Raw genomic sequence first — 23,766 nt, forward strand, 5'->3', positions numbered from 1 at the left:
TGGGAAATAGTCATTTAGCTGTATAATTTTTGTACATAATTTTATGTACAAACAATATATTATTATGTGATTAGACAGTTAAAAATTAAAAATAAAATAATATTAAATCATATAATAATATATCATTATTTGTATATAAAATTATACATACAATATTATTGCACCTTATAAAGCATGGTACTGCAGATAAAGCAAACGTGTGTAGCACCCAGTGCTGGATTCATACTTATTCAAATTCAATTTGAGTGTAATTTGAATTTAAAAAGAAAATTAACTAGAGATTGATAAATTAATATGCAAACTCAGATCGTAAATTATTTAATCTTAAATTCAATTTTAGCCAATTCGAATTCAGAATATTTAAAACAACTTGAACTCGATTTTATGAATATAAGTTTAATCTTTAATTCAAATTTTATATGCTAGCTCGACTGTTTCATTGTGCTTTAAGTGAAGAATAATAAATCTTTTGAATTCGAATTAATCTCCACTATTATTTAAACATCAAAAGACTTATTCCCACCTAAGGATTTAGCTCATTCTCAAATACACTCATAAATTTGAAAAACTCAAAAACTCTTCTATAGGCTATTAAACTTAATTAAATAATTAATTATAAGAGATAAAATTATTATTTTATCATTAAACCTTAAAATTAAATATTATATCATTTTACACCTTTGATTTGAAAAACTAATGATTTCCTTTCAGGATTAAACTTTAAAAAAATTACTTTTTCCCCCTAGGTTTTTTTTTTTATAGGAAACTATTCCCAACGTTGACTCATCTTCCCACCATTTTCTTTTCCTACCCTCGGAGCTTCTCATCGTAATGGAGTCGTCAAAAGAAGGCGATATATCTATGTTAGATGGCCAAAGATTGATTGTCTTCATGGTCGAATGAAAACAAATCATCTTCATCTAACTTGAAGAAAAGAAGACGACTTCTTCGTCTTTGTCTGACCACAAAGACTATCGTCAGCAATATTTTTAAAACTGGACCGGTAATGAGCTGGTGAGATTACTGGGTCACGGTTCAATCAGTTTAATCGATTGAATCGGTCGGGTTAACCTACAAAATATAAACAGTTGAAAAAAGAGCAAGCCGGACATTAAGTTTTTTCATTATGCAACACAACTTAAAAATTACCATCCCAACAACAATTAGCACATACAACATAATCATGGAAAGTGATTAAACTACAAAAAATGGTATATACAACTTTTCACGACCAATTAAACAGTATTCAATCTAACTCACAATTAACCATCTAAACACTGTTTAAAAGATAACATAACCATTTAATTTTAAAAGGCAAACACATGTGTAGTAAAATGATACATCACCAACTATTATTATGATATAAGTTAGACTACTTAATTAAATTCCACTATTCCCAAAACTTAAACATCGCAATCCAACAACCATTAACACTAACAAAAGAAACTAGAAAGGTACTGGATTCACATTACACAATTCTCTACTGCTAACCATGGAAACAATCTAAAATCTCATTCAATTATCTATATTGCACTTTATATGAAATTAACAACCTACATAAAACACAACACAACCATTTCATAAACACATTGGGCCTTATAATCTAATCATTAATCTACTACAACACACAAAAATTGCAAATAACACTAAAAATAGTTTGCTAGTCAGTAACACTGATGATAACAAAGTATGTTTGTTTTTTTGAATCATAAATTTCAATTCATGGAAACAAAGACAGAAAACTCAAAAAAACTAAAACAATAAAACAATTTCAAATATCTTTATCAAAGAATTCTCACTCTACGGCGGAAGCTCCAATCAATCTTCATCATTATCATGACCATCAAATATCACCATTGGATCATCTTCATCACCTATAAAAATATAATAAAATTATAATCTAACATAAATTTTAAATATACATGAACTTAAAAAACCTATTGATTTTAAACCAACCTTTAGAATCATGAGAACATGACTCTTCAATATCTTTTGGATATTCTTCATCCAACATATTTTCTAATTCATCATACTCAAGTTCTCCTTATTCCTCTTCATCCATAACCCAAAACTCAGTTTTATCAATTGATTCATAATCTCCAAGACCATATGACTTCTTGGAAGATCAAATCCTATACATTGATATAAAAATATTATTCTCATTAGTAAACCTAATATAAAATACATACATATATATGAACATGTAAAATCACATGAGAAAAGAAATTTAATTTTTTTTATACCTATCTTTCAATCACAAATTGTAATGAATATAGACAAGATCATTAAGCCTTTGATGTTTTAGCATATTTCTTTTCTTTGTGTGTATGCGTTCAAATACATTTCAGTTTCGTTCACATCCAGAAGAAGAAGTTGTTTGGCTAAGAAGCCTTATTGCTAACTTTCGTAGATTGGAGTATCATAACCAAATAATCTCCACCATTCATCTTTCATTAAAAAACAAGTTAAATGATCAAATTACTAAAATACAGTAAATAAAGTTAAAGATAATATTAAACATTAAAGCATTGATAAATTTTGATTCTTACCAGGTCAAATATTCTTGCCGGTAGTATAAGCTAATGAATGAGAAAAACTTTTCAAATGATCTCGATATAAACTAGTTTCAGCTAACAACTTTAACTTGTCACATATAATATGTTTTTCAATCATATCCATCAACCCACTCATAATCTCTGGTTTTTTACAAAAATTGTCTCGATCATATTGAAAAGCTGGGTTTAACCAATACGTTGTAGCATGAAGACTTCGACGCAACATTTTATCCCATCTAGCATTTATAATGTTGGTTTAAGGCTTGTACAAATGCTTCTTATTTTTGAACAACTTCTTAATACCCAAGCGTGCCCTATACAACCCTTCATAAACATAACTTGAAGCAGATTTTTCATCAGAATCACAAATATGCAAAAGACGTATTAGTGAAGTCATAATCCTTACTGTGATTAAGCAATTATTCCAAAAATTTCCATTAAAAATAATTTGTTCAACCTCTTTACCCTTTTGCATCTTCAAGAATTTTTTGTAATTTGCATCAATAACAAGAGGTTGCAAATAATCTTTATAATAGGGTAAACTTTTCAAAGCAATAAAATTGGTGGCAAAGCGAGTGGCTCTAGGACTAATAATTTCTCTCCAATTTGGCTTTTTTCTTAACTAATTCAAAGTCCATTAATGATTATAAACAAAAATTGTTACCTTAGAAGCAAGATTGACCAAACTCTACACCTCAAACATCTCTTCTATGTCCTTTATTATTAAATTAATGCAATGAGCAGTGCATAGTGACCAACTAATGTGAGGAAATCTCTCACAAAGTAAATATCCTGTAGCTTTGTAGTTCACTCCATTATCAGTCATCATATGAACTACATTTTGAGGACCCACCCATTCAACCAATTTTACAAACAAATTACACAAACTCTTTGCATTTGTAGAGAAACTTGAAGCATCAACTAATTTGACAAATGTAATTTCTCTAGGACAATACAGTAAGAAATTTATTAAAAATTTTTGTCTTGTGTCTGTCCAAACATCTGTCATAATGGAACAACTTGTTTCATCCTAAGTGTTTCGATAAGAGTAGAGAATCAACTTTACATGTTGTTTAGCATCTTTCAATAAATTTACACGTAAAGCATGATAAGATGGACCTTTATATCCATGGCCCATATTTGCTATCTTACTTATTGCAATTTGATAAAACAGGAGAATTCATTGCATTTATAGGAATACATGCATTGTAAAACCATAAGGCAATTTCCAAGTCAGTATCATCCCATCTTTCTTGACTTTGCATACATGCCTTGATACTAGGTTGAGAAAGATCACAAGACATTTTGAAAAATGTGTCAATTGTAGCACTTGCTTTTCTCTTTCATTTATAAGAACTTCTAGACTGATACTCAGAAATCTCTTGAATATCATCATGTTCATTATATAATCCCCTTCTTTCTTTGGCTTTATTAATATTTTCTTGTAATAACTCTTTTATTTGAAATTGAACATCTCCAGTAACCTTCTTACATGGATTAACAGTATCTCTTTCTCTAGCTAAATTTTGCTTCATTCTATTAATACCTCCACCTGTTATTTGTTTTTGACAAAATCCACATATTAACACCTTCTTCCTGTTAGAATTACTTCCCTCACTAATATACTTCCATACTATATCCTTTTTTTGTTGTATGGAGTGTTCGAAAGATGTTTGTTGTCTAGATTCTCCCTTAGAAGATGGTGTTGACCTTGATGATATGTTTTCCATTTCACTGAAAAATAAACTATCATTTAGAATGACATTTTTACAAGCAAACACTTTTCAATAAGGTAAAATGGACACACTAACTTAGACATGTGATTTTTTAATCATACCAAGAATTGAATGTTCTCATTCATCACTGATCATAGCAAAAAATAATGGTCAAGGATTATACAAACTTAACTGTAAATAATTTTCAATAATTCACTGTTGGGAGATTTCTATGAAATGCCAAAATAGAATTTTTAACTTGTTTGAAAAAGGTAGAATGTTGGAGCTCTAGTGATTATAATTTATAACACAATAAAATTTAAGTAGCAAAGTGAGTTTTATATATAATTAACCAAAAAACCAAATTTAATGGCTTCTAATTAGCACCTTAGGGTAGCAGTTTTTACAGGCAATGGTTTAACTCAGTTATCTTTAACACGACCTAACATGATTCTTTTGTCTGTTAAACAATTTCAAACACCAATATCAAAGCATCAGTAATGCTATTATTTAATCAACTACCCAACACCCAAAAACTAAAATTGAAACATTAATAGAATGGATTTCAGTAAACAAAAACAAAGATCATCACCCTTTCAAATAGAAAAAAAAAGCATTGAGACCACAGATTAAAGTAAACCCATTTTAACAAATAAAGAAATAAATAATAAATCAAGAAGAAGAGGACTTACTGACGAAAAGAAGAAGACGTTGTGCCTGTCGGGAGATATTTTGTTTAAGTAAAATTGTGAATTGGGAATCTTTAGGGTTTTGTTTTATGTTAATAAATTAATAATATAATAATATTTTATTAATTATGTAATCCAAGTTGAGAAGACACAAGTTGCCAAGGGAGCCAAACCCGATGTGTTGGAATTAATAATAATGTGCAGTGTTTGTTGAAATTTTAAAGTTAAACTCAATTTTTTCGGTTTTGACCGGTTCATCCGGTTTTTCTGTTTTGATGGGGTTTGACTGAGCTATTTACCAAACTATATTTTCATATCAACCAGACCAGACTTGAAGCCGGTTCTCAGTTGAACCGGTCGGTCTGGTCAAGTTTTCAAAACATTGGTCATCGAGCATGACATTTGATGAGAAAAGAAGTTGGTGAAGGCCGGTTGTAGATTGGAATGAAAACTATTGCTGGAGAAGGAGAAAAAAAGTAATTTTTTACACTTTTGGTGGTGGAAAAGAAGAGAATGATATAAAATTTTAATTTTTTAAAATATTTTGTTAAAAAATAATTTTACTTTTAACTCTAATAAAAATTTTTTATAAATAAATGAGTATTTAAATTTTTAAAATTTTATAAATATATATAATATATTTAGAAATGAACTAAACTTTTAAGTGAGGAGAAGTGCTTTGGGCTCTGTCTAAATTGAATCAGGTCCTAAGACAAATCTTACTTGGGATAACCGTTGTGAATTTTGTCTCATCACGTTTCAAAGCCCATACAATAACCCAATTAACTGTGACCCATATAATGTTAGGCCCCAAAAAAACTCAACGGAATGTAAGAGTAAGGTTATTTTAGTAAAAAAGCACACGTCTTTCGTTTTTAAAATTTTTATTCTTGCCAACGGTCAAACTTGGTTGGGGTCAGCTTGAAGTATTTAAAGGAAGCAGCGACGATAACTATATCAGTCACTGATTTGTTCTCTTGATGCGTGGCATTGTTCGAATGTTAAGAGCATAATCGATTTTCTCTATGGGTAGTAAAGTTCGACTTATCTCAAATTTCACGAGATAATAAAATTTTTATTGATATTTAATCACTTCGAACACTCTCGAACATCATTCATAATTAATAAAAAATACCCTTCTCTGCGAGCACATAATTGAAATCACCATAAACAACTCAAGGACATTCTCACAAATGGTTGCGTGAAGCTGACACATTCAAAGTCTGATCAAAATTCTCCATGATTGAAATGATTTTCCATTCAAGCTTCTCATCCGCCACCGACCAAGTGCAGCAAAAGAATACTGCCTTGGATTTATTCTGCTGCGACAGACCAATCTTTCCATATGGGCAGTTGTCGTTCAAACAAATCGACAATTGAAATGATTCCACCTGAAGATGTTCCCCCGAAACTTGAATGTTTCCTTCAAAAAGTTTGCTCCCTAATCTTTGTTAAAGGTAGAAATTTGATCGATAAAGAGAGATAACTCAACAGAGCTGGTGAATATATTTCTTCGATGATGATTTCAAAACTCTATAAAGTAAATTATCATTTTTTAAACTTTAAATAAGAAAAATTATTACATTTTTTAATTGAAAAAAGATAAGGTGATAAAATTTTAGTTTTTTTTAATTTTTTAATTAAATAACGATTTTGTTTTTATTTTTAACTAAAACTTTTAATGGAATTTAATTTATAAATGAGATTTTAAAATTTAAAAAATTGGAGCGCAAGAGTTTGAAGTTACACCGAACCTTGGGTGAGAACAAGTCTTTTGGCCTTGAGACTAGGGTCTACTAGTCAATTTGTAAAAGGAGAAGAAACTTCCTTCTTGGTTATTTTTTAAACATCATGCTTCGGATCCTCCGTGAAGCCAAAAAGTGTAACTTGTTGGCTTGCGAAGAAGAATGATGATATAAGGTGTTATACTGAACTTAATCTAAATATGCATAAATTATAAAATACTGAATTTTATAATTAAATTGAATATAAAATTAATGATTAAAGATATAGAAAAACTTATTTGAGTCATGCATCTGAAACCAAAGATCTTTAGAAATAATCTAAAACTTGAAAACACGTTATGAGTGATCTCTTACTTTAAAAACTTTCTTATAACTGTTTTGAAAGAGTAAATGTATCAAAAATTAGGTTTTAGAATACAGACCTAGCTAATTTATAAGAGATTATTTAGACCCTCTCATTAAAAGTCCAATAACCGAAGACACATACTAAACCGTTCATCCAAACTAATAATTTTTAAGTGTATTAAATATATCTTTATTGATCACTCAAATCCATATATAAATTGGTATTTGACTATTCAATTATTTGATTTTATGAAATCAAAATATAATTAATATTAACCCATATAAAAAATTTCTAACGTAAAACTGAAAAAGAACACTTAAAGCAAGGAAAAATTCTTCCTGAGAAAATTCAATAAGGGATCCTCTCTGAAACTAGGTAGGTCATCACTTCAATAAGAATCCTCCCTAAAACTAAACCATCACTTCTACCAATTCTGAATTGTTCGTTATATAACAAAACTGGCTACCAACATTCTTGTCATTCAAAACTCCTTCTTCACTATCTTCTTTGCTTTATAAAGATTCAGTTCTTACTACAAAATATTTTCCTACCACACACAATTGATTTCCCAATATCTCAAATCTAGCTGCTGTTATGGAGGACAATACCATTAATTCTTCCAATTCATGTGTGGCCTGCTGAGAAGAAAGCCTAACCACGCCAATAACGTCGATTATCATTCACAGCTTGCAGCCTTGATAGTAAAGTTCCCAATCTGAGGTAGAAGTGGCGACTTTGTAGATCCAAAAGATAGGTTTTTCTCAGGAGGTGAAGTAAAGCTTGTCACTCGACGTTGGTCAGAAGAGTCAGATACCATGAAGAGATTCAAAAAATTATTGAAAACTTCTTTTCTGTGTTCTCATTAACCAAGTAACAATCATTCTCAAGTGTTTATATATATGAAACATTCTCAACCTTAGAAGGACTACCTAGAAAACACAATTTGACTTAAACATAACCATCAGATCACTCTCTTTTAAAATGAAGTAGTGAAGACTGGAAAATGAAGAACAAAATTCTTATCTGAATCTGAAATCGATTTGAGTGAGATGGGAACCATTTATTGACTAAACAACACCACATTGAAGTAAGTTCTAACGAGGCTAACAAATTTATTTCTCCTCTTCACTCTTCGAATAATTTCCTGGAGTAGTATTAATCTTCTGACTTTGAAAAGAGAGAACCGTGTTGAAAAGAAGCTGTAATACATGATCTGGAAACGAAACCCTAGGGAGAGGCCGTTAGCAATGGCGTCAGAGATCTGGAAACGAAACCCTAGGGAGAGGCCGTTAGCAATGGCGTTAGAGATCTGGAAATGAAACCCTACGGGGAAACTGTCATTTTTTAAAACTTAGGTTGGAAGAAACTTTTAATTTTTAAAGTTTAGGGGGGTAAAAAGAGATAAAATTTTAAGGAGTTAAAATTCGTTAATTTTAATTGCTTATGATTGAGTATTTGAAATTTTTAAAGTTAACGAAGAAAACTTGGAAAAGTAGTATAGCTTGGGTGGAAAAGAGTCCTTTGGCCTTACCATAAATTTATAATTGTATTATAATATGCACTAGCAGGCTAGCACATCAATTGAAGTCTCATTGTGTCTCCTCCAGGAATCCCAAACGCATTTGTTTTGGGTCCCTCGCTTCTACACCCTTTTGTCCTTGCTTCTTTGTAGCCCATTTCTTGCATCTCCTTTATAGCTTCCTTCGCCTGTTATAAACTAATGTCGTCTTCCTCATCTTCGGAAGATGGCAATGGCGGTGGGGGTGATTTCAAAGGGCCTTCATCTTCCCTTCTACTTATTGTTTTCTACCATGTCCTTGTAAGTTCGTATTTACTGAATTAACAAAAGTAACTATCATCATATGATCCGTTAATTGCTTTCAATATATTAAGTAGATGAAGTCATTTTATTTTATTAACACGATTGATGTTTTCTGAATCTAATAACAAGAGTTCTTTCTTGGACTCTCTATGTTTATGCTAGAATATAAATTTTGATCAAACGGCTCAAACATAGCAACTGTGTGCTTGTTGGTTTAGTTTGATACGTCAAGATGTAAATAGAATCATATGTTGAATATTGTTAAGTGAATAAAAAATGAAAAAATTCATACTCATTCAATACAGAAGATGGCTATAAAATATTAAGATTCTGAATATAATTTTAATCTCATCTTTACTTTTGCTGATTAAAGATATTTAAACCTACGCAAAAATATTCAATCTGGTCGAAAAGAAATATATTTCCAATTCAATGGGAAGTAGAAAAAGAATTCAAGATTTATGAACAGAAAAGTTACTCTGTTCACTGACCGTCAATTCTGTCCTTAATCAAATTAATAATCTCAACACGAATACGCTTAATGCAAGAGATTATATTATATGAAAAACAAGTTAGTCAAATGTTTTTTTTTTAATTAAAAAAAATTATTTTTTTAATTATTTTTTTAATAATTCTCTCCAACGGTCAACTTGGCGCCAGCTCCAACTGTTTAAAGGAAGCAGCTGCGGCAACGATTTCGATATTCATTCCTTGAGTTTTTCTTGATTTTCTTGATTTCTCTTCCGCTCTCTGCAAGTGGCTGATTTTGTTGATTTCTTTTTCTCTCGCAATGACAATGAAGACATCAAAAAAGAACCCAAAGAGACTCCAATGTTTGAAGAAAAAGAGCAAGGAATTGAGCATTCTTTGCGACGTTGATGTTCTGTTTATTTGCAAACACGAAGACCTATCTTCCAGTACCAGTTCCTTCGATTCTTGGCCTGAGGATTCTGAATCTTGCGTCCAACTGATTCATAAGTACAACAAAATCATGAACGCCAAGAATGCTGCTTCTACTAATTTCTCTGTACTGGGGAAAGGGAAGGGGAAGGGGAAGGAGAGAAGGCATGGGGATCATTTTACCCAGAAATTGCTTCTTCTTGAATTGACTCAGAAAGTGAAACTTGAATATGCAGAGTTGACTCACTTACTGCACAGTGTTGAAAAGGCTCAGATGTGTGTTGAGGAACGGGTCGTATTAAGAAACATAGAGTCACGGCTTAATGAGGATGAAGAATATGATGAGAGTATTTCTAATAGCCCGTTTTTTATTTCTTCATTTGAGGAGGAGATTTTTCAGATTTTACAGGAAGGGAGGGTACAGGAATGTGTGAGGACTGAATCTGTTGAGAATATTGAATTAGTGGAAACTTCATGTGGTGAGGAGGAAGTTGAACTGATTCCCTGCAGTCAGCCATGGATACTGTTTGACTACTTTGGTCAACCTCGATTGGAGCAGATTATGTATGGGAATTGAGAAGATTATGATTTGTTCCAAATATATATTGTTGAAGTCTGAAAGACTGAAATTCATTATTACTCAATGAATAATAACCCTCTGTTTTTTTTTTTTTTTCAGCTGTGTTCAATAGATAGACACGGGTAGAAGAGTAATGGAATACCGAATGGTATGTTAGGTTTCTTGGCTGTATGAGGAAGAGAGAGGACCAACACTCATGAGCTGGGGCTTTTATACTATACTATGTTTTTAGTCTTAAGCGAGAAGAGAATTACTCATACAATGTTCATTATTATTATGCTGCCACTGCCATTTTCTCTATCAATCCTTCAGATTCAGAGATGAATCAATTGCCATACAAATCTCCTTTAATTCATTACAATTTCCATTCATACGCAAGAAAACAAAACTAACCCTAACCCTAACCCTATCCCCCGAAACCATACAGAGTTCGCCCCTGTCGTTTCAGAGCATAAACGACGTCCATGGCCGTAACGGTCTTCCGGCGAGCGTGCTCCGTGTAGGTCACGGCGTCTCTAATCACGTTCTCCAGAAAGATCTTCAGAACACCGCGAGTTTCTTCGTAGATTAAACCGCTGATACGCTTGACTCCGCCACGCCTCGCCAGACGCCGAATGGCCGGCTTCGTGATCCCCTGAATGTTATCTCTGAGAACCTTACGGTGCCGCTTTGCTCCTCCCTTTCCCAATCCTTTGCCTCCCTTTCCTCTTCCTGACATTCTTGTCTTTTTTCTTCAGTTTTCCTTTGGTCACTCTCTGGATGTTTGTTTGTTAAGGCGGATGAAAAGATAAGACGACGAGGACGAGGCTTATATAGGAAGAGATGAGGCATACGTAGCCGTTGGATTGGAAAGTGATCCGTGTGACTTGTATTATTGGGATTAGAGCCGTTGGATTGTAAGATCTTGGATGTGATTGGCCAAAACGGAAGAGTGAGTGATTTTGGTGGGAAATGTATTCGAGGGAAAAAACCCTTTCTCTTTGTTTTTTGTGTTGCTTAGTTTGCATAAAGCAAATCTGACATGAGCCAGGTCTACAAAATTTGAGATTCATCTTATGAAAGGAATGTAGCATTATTGATGGATAATAAATTCATGTACACCACTTAATTAATGCAGAGTCTTTATTCTAATGTTTGTTACCTATTTTAGTGCATCAAGAAATACTCATTTTTGACAAGTCAATCATATAACATTTTGTCTCTAGGAAAGGAAAAACTGGCTTTTTCAGAGCTAGAGTTGCCAATTTGAGAATACATTGAAAGGAGTGCCTATGGTTATATGTATTTGATATTGAGAATTAAGAGACTCAAACCTCGTTTTATAACATAATTGGATAGATACAAAAACCATTAAGTTAGGTGTTTTTGTTATTCAATATTATTTAGTAAATATATATAATATATTTAATTTCAAAATTTTAGTTATATCATATTAATATTATATTAATATCATTATTCTACTCAATCGGTGGGTTAATCTATAGAATAATACTTTGACTAGGTCAAAGTCTAATTGGGTTTTAAATTTGTTCGTCCATTGAATTTAAAAATAATGAGATTTCCCATTGTTTTTGCCCCATGCTAAAGAAGACAACTGAGATTTCCTCTTATTACTACTTTTAAGTTTACATTAGTGTTGAAGCTATTTCAAAGACTTCCACGGTGAATCTTTGAAGTTTAAAAATAAGTCTTTTACTGCAAACATATTAGAGTTGACAATTTATGACATAATATGACAAATAAAAATAGATTTAATATTGAGTATTTTCTACACAAATTCTAATTCAATCATATTTGGTTAATCCATTTATAAATCAAGTCATGTCCATATTGACCCTGCATAACCAAACCATGATCTTCATATAGGTGTTGTGTTTGAGTTGTTTTGAGTTAAAATGGTCAAATCATATATAAATGAAAAATATATAGAATATGTCATTTTAAGTTAAGTGGGTCAAACGAACTTTGTTTTGACATAGTACGACCTAATTAGATTAATTCAATTTATATTATATCAACACATTCATAATTCAATTTGGGTGTCTTTGGTATGATATTAATTTGGATCAAGTTTAGGTTGGGGTCTTTGCTAGTCACATAACCCAAAGGCATAAACTGTCCAAGTCTAGAAAATACCAATTTCTTGCTAGGATATTACATTATTCATAACAAACACAAATTAAAACAATGACTTTGAAAGACTGTCTGACCTATTTTGCTAATACCCTTTTTCTTAAATATGTCAAGAAGTGATATGCAAAATGTCACAAGCCAATGGCTCCTATGTCGTTCTTGTGCAACACTTCACGAAACACCCGCACCAAAAAGTTCAGAGTAGATTACCTTTAACATAAACAACTCCATATGATCAACAATAAATTGATGAATACAACAGCGCCGGATGACTTGAAGTTGCACTTGTGTTGAAGTTCTCCATGATTGATTAAAAAAATACCCCTCTCTGCGAGCACATAATTGAGCTCACCGTAAACAACTTAAGGGCATTCTCATAAAAAGCTGCATGACGATGAGACATTTAAGTCTGATTAAAATTCTCCATGATTGAAATGATTTTCCATGCAAGCTTCTCATCTGCCACTGACCAAGTGCAGCAAAAGAATACTGCTTCAGATTTTTTCTGCTGCGATGTACCACTTTTTCTATATGGGCAGTTGTCCTTCAAACAAATTGATAATTGAAATGATTCCACCTGCAGATGTTCCCCCAGAACTACAATGTTTCCTTCAGAAAGTTCACTCGATAATCTTGTGGATAGTAATTGAATCAGAGAGGATGTTTGAAAAACATAAAGTGAATCAGTTTCTGGAGTAAGATCTGTGGTTGTGGCCTTCTCTAACTTGTCAATACTTACAGGGCAACAATAGGCAAACTGAAGCTTGTGTTCTTTTTCTCCAAACATAAGCAGAAGCTCATCTTGGTGTACAATCTTTGCCTTCTTGCTTTTCTCCAAGACTAGAATCCCTTCCAGAACTCTTTCGTCACTTATTTGCAGCAGTGACAAGGCACTTGTGCCTTTTGAACCAGAGTCAAAGTTCTCTTCTGAACCACCTTTTAAGAACTTAAAGTTGGGATTCAAACAACTTCGGATGAACGCATCAGAAGCATTGGCTTTCACAAAGTGAGTTGAAGGAATGTGCACCGATTTATTATTTGCAGGATCATAACATGGAATCCTCAATTCAGACTGTATTCTATCTTTCAAAGTAGCCATCTTTGGTTTCTCGCCATGTACAAGTATTACATGCTGTGGGGCGAGAAATTTAACAAGATCCATAATTCCTTTTGCATCTGTGTGAGGACTAAAAGATAGTTGATGAATCTGGAAACAGAAAACGCAGTTAGGAAATCTAAGACAATAAACAACATTGACACAAGGAAGCGCAAACAAAAGAAAGTCATATATTGCACTGTCAAAACATAGAGAGGATACAGATGGGCAAAGATAACATAATGAATCCCATTTTTGGTGGGGAAGAGACCCTTTAAGGCAGATACATTAACATGCTTAAATACTACATGACATTCAGATTTTAGTGCTGGACACTATACTACAGCATACATGATCACTATCTTTTTTCCAGAAACTCTTCTTGTTCAAATAAGATAATAGTTTCATGCCCTATGATATATGTGTATATTTCAAACACCAAGTTTCAATAAAGACTTAAATGCACCTCAGAAACTATTCACCTCTGTCATTCTACCTAGATTGGAGAAACCAAACCAGATGGATAATATGATTTGCGTAATGAGAGAGTTGGACTTTCATGGAATGAAGAGATTAATAACTTCGGATCATCAATTTGACATCTGTCACAGCACTGTGGGTTGTCGTAATAACTTGGCAAAACAAATTTAATACTTCATAGATTTAACCTGAGATACCAACTTGTGCTTTAAATGAAAATAGCAATAGAAAAACTTGAGCATACTGCAATATGTGAAAAGAGACGAAATGAAAGATTGAAAAAAAAAAATTCATAAGATGATGAAAAAACTGCTGAAAATAAATTAACAGTGGTAAGGGATGAATATGAACCTGACATCGGACATCAATTTGGGTCTTCTTGTCCAAATCAATTTTGGTGGGCTTTCCTGACATCAATTTATGTCCTATGGTTCCTGCCACACAATACCTACAAATAAAAAAGAAAAAAGAGGATTCATAAATTGAAATAAGTCTCCAAGCCCATAACATATATCGATAATTAAAAAAGCACATATCCCACTGCCATAACATATAAATTCTCTAAAGAAGCTATCTGTTGAATTCCCAAATCTATTTTTGGCTTGACTTGAAAAATTACAAACTAAATGCCTCAATTTAGACAGATCATATATCATACATTGCCACTGATAGTGAGGCTCACTTGTACCCAAAGAATAGTCCAGATTCATGAAACTAATTCCTATTGGCGGCAACTACCTTTGTGCTACAAGAACTCACTTTTCTTTTCAGAAGAACATTGACAATCCTAATCCCAAGTCAAAAAGATTTTTCAAAGAACATTCTTGACACAGGTATAGTGTTTGATGTGCATTTAGTTACCTCTCTTATGAAGCAGTGTGAGAAAAGATAACTGCTTTTACAGTGACCTTCAAGTAATAGCAATAGTAAAACATTCTTTATGCATATCTAAGTTAGCAACGAGTCAGTAACGACATAAAGAATCATACCAGCAATCAGCCAGGAGATTAACGCTGAGTCACAGCAAAAGGCTATCTTATTCTAGAAAACCCGATAACCATGAAGATAAGTCAGTTTAATAATTCAATAGATGCCCTAAGACAGATAAATCATCCAGTAACTATTAAATAACCACTAATAAATCTAGAAATGTTTCTTCTTTCATTTCTTTTTCTTATATCTTTAATATAAATCCCCAAAAATGCATCAGAGATTGGCTTGAAAACAAAAGCATACAAATGCAGTTTTCTATCAAACAAATGAACATTAAATCACAGCATGATCACTTTATCATGTATGCCCAACAAAAAAACCAAATAACAAAGTTCTTACCCAGGTAATGTGACAAGATTCATTTCAGATGGAGCCCAATGTTTAAAAACCTCAAGAGAAAAACCACCACTAATCATCCCTGGCGTTGCAAAAAGAACACAAGGACCCGGAGCATCTATCAAAGAGCGGTCAAATTTACGAACTGCAACATCCAAACACAAATAAGATAGAGATGTAACCGTTTAAGCAAAACAATCATGTAATGATATAAAAGAAAAAAGTAACTCTTAATTACAACTTGAGTTGAAATATTGTTTCTTCTGCAATGGATAACTAAGCTGTTCCAAAAATTGATATTAAACTAAGCTGTTCCAAAAATTGAAATTAACATTGTTAAATTATTTTGGAACAGATATATATCATGAAAGATTAAAGAGCATTGTTCTAAGTTATCCTAATCTGAGCAAATGAAGTAAAATTTTTCACCTGTACAAAAAGTAATTGACATGAAAGTTTGAAGAAGTCATAAACCAAGCTTTTTATATGCTCTTATAAAAATTGTTTGGAAGTGTTCTAAAATGTTGTGATTATGTAAAAACAGTCAAAACTTTAGAGGGGTGATAGTTTGTACATTGAAAGAGATTTGGAGATAATCACATGCCAATTTGGAAACTAAGTACTTTGACTTCATTCACTGAATCAAGAAGACAATCAATAATTCACTTGCTTCTCAGACTGTATAGAAGCCATTTTTTATATTACAAAAAGTCAAAAATACAAATTTCTACAGGAATTGAATTGAACTGGTGTGAAAACTACCGTCTTATCGTAACATATGACATACATGTGGCCAACAATATCAGGCTTCCAATAGTAAATTGGCAATCAGAGTAATATGCCAGGAGAGAACTCTGAAACAAGAAATGGCACTCAGATAGAAGAATGCCCCTTAAAAGAGACAAGACTGATTAAGAATACATATTGTTTCTATTCTAAATTTTGGGTATGCCACTGTAGATAACAGGGAAAACAATATAATTTGAAGCAGATATCTTTAGGAGTATACAGATATCTTTCTACAGCGGCTGAGTCTAAGCATTGATACTAATACTTCCTCAGAAGAAAGGATAAAAAGTTATACGTACCATGTTTAAAGTCAAATGCATTATGTGTGGCGTATGTCTCTTTGACTTTCTGGCTAGTCCAACTAATTAGCATTGTATAATACATATTGGCTTGAATGGTCAAACCTGAAAAACAAGAATCCAGTCATCAACAGAAATATGAATCATGATTGCCTACCGGTAGAACAAGAAAAATGCCAACAAGAGAGCACCTAAGGCAAGTTTCTCCACTTATTAGTGAGCATTCACCATCAAATATTATTTCCATAAGTACTTCTAAATCATACAGATAAAATTAATAAAAAACCGTAAAATAGCAGATAAGCTGCATGCCAATAAAACATCAAGAACCTGCATATATGGGTTCCTGAGAAAACTTTGTATTATCAACTAAAGCATCCATTTCAAGTTTAAGCTAATAACATCTTGACAATCTCAGCCACAGATATCATACAATAGTGTAACACTGAGATAAACAACATAGTTCTCAAAAATCTCATGTGACCTTGCAATTGCCTAGGCTGGCTCTCTGGTTGTTTAAATATTAATTTTCAAATCTTCAATGAGAACATAGCAAATAGAGCTTGATTATCACTCTCAACTTGTTAGACCTATAATTACACATCTTATTTATACATGAACAAAGAAGAATATCATGATTTAGAATATACTGACTAACCAAAGTCAAGCAAACAAAGAATTTTACATAAATAAAATAGCAAATTTAGCAAACCTGCTGAAAAGTAAATAGGCACATTAAGAGTCATACGCTCCCAGTAATCATCCAACAATATGCAGAGTTCCTGTATGATAATTAAGAATATTGTCAAAAAGAAAAAGGAAATGATTTTCTTAACTGTTCCATGGTAATAGCAATTATTCATAGTCAAGTTATAAAGTCCATATATAGATCACATCTATGACTTCTACAATGCAGTAAACAAGGATACAAGTTGTAGATCTACAAAAGGAAAAAAAAAAGTATGTCTTCACGAGCAATCCTATCAAGGTAAAATCTCACACAATATGTGGTCCTAAGTCCTACAAAATTGTTAAGAAAATTTTCAGCTCTCTAGGAGCAAGAAGTCAAAATCTTATATGTCAAATTCTAAGTTTAAAGACTATAACATTTTATATAAAAGAGTGAAGGGTAATTACAAACTGACTTTATTGATATTTATATCAATAAAACAATTACCTAGATATGCAGAAGCATCCATGACCAGGAATTTTAGAAGACACAGAAAGCATAAGGAATAGACTCTCAAAGATAAAATGTCTAGTTCCCAGTGAAGTGAAGAGAGGAAGAGATAGAGTGGCTAGATATTCAAAACATGTTAACCTTTGAGTCACCCCACTCTTTTCCTGAAGCTCTTAACAGAGCAAAAGATAGAGCAGCACTTAATTTCACAGCAGAAACAATCCTTCCAAACTCTCTCTTATGATTTACAAACCACAGTACTTATTTCTTTGTTGCATACCTATGTTTGGTAAATCTTAAAATCTCTACAAGTTACTTAGGCATGAAGTCATAGTTCACATTCCAATTAATCAAGGAAAGCAAAATAAAAGTTTGTGCAACAAAAAAACCTGAGCTCTTCCGAGAGCAAATGTTGGAATAAGCACCTTTCCTCCACCAGCAACACATTTATGAACCTAAAGGAATTTTTCAAACACAGAAACATACTACTATCAGAGGGATTTTGAATAATATAAATTGAATGATATTAATGCAAGTAAATGGAAACCAAAAATGTATAGTGTAAGAAGATTTAATGTGAATGTAAATTAGTTAAGCAAGTAAATGATGAAACAGCAATTTCCTTGAGTTTTATCATAAAACAAATAATAACTAAAAAGAATATTCGATAACTTGTACAAATATGTAAACCAAGTATAGGAAGTTATAGATGACACAACCACGCATGACTAAGATTCTTTCAATATTTTTTCACAGTAGCATATTATAGATATCCATAAAAAGAGTCAAAGATAAAAAAAAATATCACATATGCTGAAAGCATCTGTAAAAATATAAAAAAATTAATGCCACAGCTACAGATAAAGTTGAAGAAGGCTACAGAATCAACTATATGCTGGGTCAAAGATAAATCAAAGCACATACTCATAGGCACTCATCCAGATACATAATCATGAACTTTCTAAATTCTTTGGCACTGACTATCAGAAGCAGCAGAAAAAGATCCCTGCAGATTTGATTAACCTCTGAGGTACTCTGAGGATAAACAAATCTCTTTTACCACTAGTCGGTTATGGAAGAAAAAATTAGCAAAAAATTTAAGAATATAATAAATAGTTGAGAATTCAACAGTCTTATCTTTTACGTACAGCTTTAAGAAATTCCCTCTCCCGAGCATATTTTGAATCCCGTATAGTTGTTGCATATGTGGACCTGAAGCAGAATTCTTGTCAGAAGAATTAGAAAACATCCTTTAACCTAGATCTGGTGTAGACAGTCATGTATAAGCAAGAAATAGGTTCATAAGAATTCATGTTTGAATAATATATTCATTTAATAGAGAAGATGGTTATAAAATATTGAGATTCTGAATACAATTTTCATCTCAGCAAAAACTGACAAATATTATCTTTAAAAAAATCTTTAGCTGATTAAAGATAATTAAACCAATGCTAAAATAAAGCCAAATATTCAATTTGGAACTCAAGTACTAAATGACAATAGAGGTCAAAAACAAAAATACATCCAATTCAATGGGGAAAAGAAAATTAATTCACTCATGTCAAGATTTATAACCAAAAATTCACTCTGTTCACTGAGCATCAATTCTTCCCTCAATCAAATAATTAAAAGATGCCTCTGGACAACCATTATATCACTCCAGGAACACAGTTGTCTTGATTTTGTGTAGTTTAAGCCGTAGAGAAACGGCATCACCTGATTTTGCCTCTAAATCATGATTCCAGAGGTTCATTTTTTAACAAAATTATATAATTAAATGGAAATACTTGAAGGCCAGAAAGATTAATACAGCCAGAAACTATCAACTCAGGATAGAAATGCGAGTTGTATGCCCAGTATCGGTCCATCGTGATTTTCATAACCATTCAGGATAAAAATCATAAAAATATCCGTATATTATTTTTCAGATGAGAAGAAAAGGTTAAGAAGAAAACTTGATATTCATTTGAGAAATTATAATGATGATATACCCAATTAAAGATCAGAATGAAATTTGCTAAATGATGTAGTATAATGGAGTATTGGCAATGTGCTGGTCTTCTGATTATTCCTTTTTAGAATTAGGTCATCCAAACCTGGCTAGAAAAATTAATTGCCTTTATGGCAAAGATAAGTGATGAATGGCATAAGTCTTTCTCCTTCCGTCAAACTAAGGTAAATTGAATCACACACTCCAGAAGATTGTCACCAGTAGCTAATAGTTTTTTCCTATTTATGTGCAGATGGGACTACACACAACTTAAAAATGCGTGCATATAGGTTCCTTACTCTGTTATAAGGAGGTCCAGCTGTAGTCGATCAATTTGAGCAGCTCCAAGATGTCTATCTGGAGTCATATTATAATCTCCCGTGTACACCATAGAAGTGTCCCCCACCTTTGCATAGAACATTGCAGCTCCAAGCACCTTAAACACCATAAACAATGAGACTTGTAACTCAATGACATGTGGACGACATTTTCAAAATTCCTGATGAAAAATATTATGAGTTAATAATGAAAATGATCTGTCAAGAACTTTTAAACGACATATCATGTGGATCATTAAACAGTCTTGTGTTTCACACTTGAAGCACACAAAATGTTTATTTAGTAATGAATGTGTCTGTCAAATATATTAGCAGTTTATCCAGATGCTTAAGTTGATGAGTAAGAACCTAATAGCAGTATGTGAACACTAGCATATCTACACACATATAAGGCACATAGATCTGACACAATCAAAACCAAGAACGTTGTAACAAACATAAACAAAGCATACTCTAATTCGATTATACAACGGAATTCAGACACATGACCACTTGATCAACAGCCCCTGTTACCATGTTAAATAACCACTTGGGAAAAGTTGGAACATGAGAACCTGACAATTTTATGTAACCCCTAACTGATGTAGTCAAATCTATGAGTACTAGGTAGGTCAGTTGATTGGTGTGCTTATACAAGAGATCTTGGGTCTAAATCTGCTCATACAAGGATTAGAAAGGAGTCTAATTGAAATTTATAAATTGAAAAAAATAATAATAAAAAAAAAGCATAGTTATACATGTATTTAACTGGTGTATCTTAGAAAAGAGAAGCGATATGTCTTTCATACAATATACATTTCTCTCAGTTTAATTTCAATGTGTATATGCAATTCTTAGGCAGTTAAGCTGGATATGAAGGACAGTATAGGAGTTACATCACAGTGTGAGCTGCCATCTAGTGCAGATAAGGCTGATAAAAGGCCTATGTTTATAGAATTAAGTTTAAAAACCTTACGTGTCCAGCATAATAGGCACGGATCTGAAGGTCTTTGTCAACCTGCACAGTCTGCTTCAGATCTACTGCTATGACTGCAATGAGAAACCATTTTGAAACAGAAATGTGAAAACACATTAACGCATTAATATATGTGCTTGAAACTTTAAGAATATATGAAGCGAAATACGACTTAAAGACCGCATAAAATTGCAAAGAAATGAAAGAGAAGAAGAAATTAATATATGTGTGAACAAAAGTTGGAGTCCATACAATAACAACTTCAAAGGTTTCAATCAAAACAATTAAATGGAAACAACACATTACTGGTGTTAAAGTAAGGTATTCCAATTTTGATGCATACAACTTTACAATTCAGCATTTACCAAACTGTAAAAAATGAAAAGTCCAGAACAAGTTACACTCATAGAAAATGAGAAAATCCTACCTTTCTTCATGCATTCTGCAATATGATCAGAAGTAAATTGCTCTTCCTCACCCCTTCGGTCAACTATAACTTTTCGATAATCCTCCAACATTAAAGGAGCCAATGCCTTTGTTGGATACTGCAGTAAACATTCATCGAAATACATCAAAATTTATAATTTGAATTGCAAACATGATTGGTCCAAAAAGTATAACTTTTATGAAAACAAGAGCCCCCACATGCAAGCCAACAACAAGTAAAAAACACCTAAGAGTGAACTAAACTAGTCCCTCCAGAAAAATGGTAATTTTATGGAATAAATTGTCCAATATGTTAGCATGACTTAACAGCAGATACCCTAAGCTACAAGCACAAAATTCTGAAGTACTAAGATTTTAGTACATTTATAAATTTTATGTAAGCAATTGAACTATGCACTAATAAAGCAAGAAAGAGTTACAAGTGGCTAGCATGTGAAATGAAGTTGAGATTTCCCTTTAAAACATAAGTCTACAAGGATGATATTTTGGAATGATGAAGAAATCAAATCTAAAATCATCTGAAACTATATCCATCCACAAATTGGAAAAAAATGATATTGGACTAGAAAATGAAGAGAAAAAGAATAATATTAAACTTTTTAAAATAGTGCATCAACTGCTAGAGAAGAGCCAAATCCATCAGTCGTTAAATGTTATATAAAGTTCACCATTAATATCAGCATGGCGTTTGGTAAAGTATGTTTTGAATATATTGCAACATACTGGACACTTTAAACTGAACTACAAGACAACAATTTTATATTACACACTTATATTGCCGTATATAAAGATCAAAAGTCTATAAAATTCTGGACTTTGAGTTCATAAAAGAAACATATTGAAGTCAACATGGAGCTTCATAGAAGGGGGAAAATATGCCGCTTTATTTTTCTACTTCGACCTGTGAAAAAGAACTACACACAAAGCGAAAGCATGAGATAAACATTTTATCAAACACATAATGGATTTACCGTCATATAAATAGGTCCATTGTACCCACAAACTTCAGTGAAGAAAGGAAGTGCCCCAACATGATCCAAGTGACTGAAACAAAAAAAAGTACAAAATCCCAAGCGCAGTTACCAAATAGAAAGAATTAAGTGAATGCAAAACAATCAAAGAAAATAAATTAGTAGCAAATATGAAAGGTAGAGTTTTACAAATGAGTAATGATGATGCAACTGAGAGAATTATCGAATTCCCCGGACTTTGATATGAGAGAGAAATCTGGGTAACGACGGTGATCGTCGTAGCCCATGTGCATCCCGCAATCGAACATTATTCGCTTGCCGTTGATCGTTACAACCACGCAGCTCTTCCCGATTTCTTGCCCAGCTCCTGGAAAAGTCAATCAAACGAATGATAATCTTTGTGGAGATTGTAGATTGAAGAAGAGAGTCAAGAGAAGAGATGGGTTACCGAGAACTAGGCATTCAATGGCCATGGCTCTGCCTCTTCTCTTGGAGTAACGAACGAAAATTTAAAACTTGGCGCCCGGTTTAACACGGTTTTTTTGGGTTACTGAGGGTTTAAAGTAACAGGCCCCGAAGTTTGCTGATAATCTCAGATGCCCTCTATTGTTTGAATTTTATCACTTATCCCCAGTTAAACTCCCATGATAAAATGAGAGTAAATTTCTCTAATTTTTCATTTATTACACCTTGGTGTTTATATACAACATTAGAGAAAGAGATAAGTTCCAAAGATGAAGATAGGTTTATAGGTGATTAAAGGTGTTCAAAAATATGCCAAAATCAACTTGATCTAGTATCTGAACCCTAAATTAATCTGAAAAATAAGATATTTAAAAAACTGATTCAATTACCAATTTGAATAATTGTAAAAAACCAAATTTTTGATTTGGTTTTCGGTTCGTAAAATTTGAAAAAACTAATTTCCCAAACCAAACCGATTTTTAATTAAATATATAATAAATAATATTTTATATAAAAATTTAATGACTAAAAAAAAATTCATGGCCATATTTCTCTGTCAATTTTTTGCTATTATTTTCCTTTGTATTTTTCATAGTTCTAATGTTAAAAACAGGCATTGTGTGTAGGTAACCGAAAGAGTTCCTCGCAAAAACAACCAGGGGAAGATGGGCAGTTGTAGTTCATTTTCCGCCATTGATTTCTCAACAATCATCTTCCCCACATTTGTACTTCTTTCCTTTAGCTGATACTTATCCTGAAAAAACAATATATTCTTATCCCTTCTAAAAGCAAGGCCCAAGAATATAGAAAGGCAATTCTTTGCCAAAGAATCAATTAGGCCTCAATTGGCAAGGTATTTTCAAATTAAGTCTAAATGTTCATGATGAAATAGGGTATAATTGTAATATTAATTTAAAAAATCGGTTCAAAATCAGGTAACCA

At 32.4% G+C, this 23,766-nt stretch overlaps 2 protein-coding genes and 1 non-coding gene across 3 annotated transcripts; 1 reads left to right on the plus strand and 2 right to left on the minus strand.

The window, feature by feature from the left end:
• Positions 1 to 10,602: 10,602 nt before the first annotated feature.
• LOC123216563 (histone H4) lies at positions 10,603 to 11,150 on the minus strand. Its single transcript, XM_044637013.1, has one exon. The coding sequence runs from the start codon at positions 11,068 to 11,070 to the stop codon at positions 10,759 to 10,761; it is 312 nt and encodes a 103-aa protein (XP_044492948.1). The 5' UTR covers positions 11,071 to 11,150; the 3' UTR covers positions 10,603 to 10,758.
• A 1,318-nt stretch (positions 11,151 to 12,468) lies between these two features.
• LOC123216556 (cleavage and polyadenylation specificity factor subunit 3-II-like) lies at positions 12,469 to 22,885 on the minus strand. The gene is made up of 13 exons (XM_044637006.1): positions 22,808 to 22,885; positions 22,549 to 22,726; positions 22,360 to 22,432; positions 21,369 to 21,486; positions 20,942 to 21,015; positions 19,948 to 20,084; positions 18,807 to 18,870; positions 18,048 to 18,113; positions 17,191 to 17,260; positions 16,479 to 16,583; positions 15,394 to 15,535; positions 14,413 to 14,509; positions 12,469 to 13,692 (listed from the first exon to the last, which is right to left on the minus strand). Exons 1-13 carry the CDS (start codon positions 22,830 to 22,832, stop codon positions 12,889 to 12,891), a joined length of 1,953 nt encoding a protein of 650 aa, XP_044492941.1. The 5' UTR covers positions 22,833 to 22,885; the 3' UTR covers positions 12,469 to 12,888.
• Positions 22,886 to 23,430: 545 nt separating this feature from the next.
• LOC123217830 lies at positions 23,431 to 23,549 on the plus strand. The gene has a single exon (XR_006502565.1). It is a non-coding gene; the product is annotated as a small nucleolar RNA snoR135 (small nucleolar RNA).
• Positions 23,550 to 23,766: the final 217 nt, after the last annotated feature.

Source organism: Mangifera indica, chromosome 5, assembly GCF_011075055.1.
Source record: "Mangifera indica cultivar Alphonso chromosome 5, CATAS_Mindica_2.1, whole genome shotgun sequence".
Taxonomy (NCBI): domain Eukaryota; kingdom Viridiplantae; phylum Streptophyta; class Magnoliopsida; order Sapindales; family Anacardiaceae; genus Mangifera; species Mangifera indica.

Coding starts and splice junctions, on each gene's coding strand:
- LOC123216556 (XM_044637006.1), bottom strand. CDS start 22,832: ATGGCCATTGAATGCCTAGTTCTCG. Junction 21,016..21,368: donor TGCAGAATGCATGAAGAAAG/GTAGGATTTTCT, acceptor TTCTCATTGCAG/TCATAGCAGTAGATCTGAAG. Junction 17,261..18,047: donor TTGCTCTCGGAAGAGCTCAG/GTTTTTTTGTTG, acceptor ATTATCATACAG/GAACTCTGCATATTGTTGGA.
- LOC123216563 (XM_044637013.1), bottom strand. CDS start 11,070: ATGTCAGGAAGAGGAAAGGGAGGCAAAGGATTGGGAAAGGGAGGAGCA.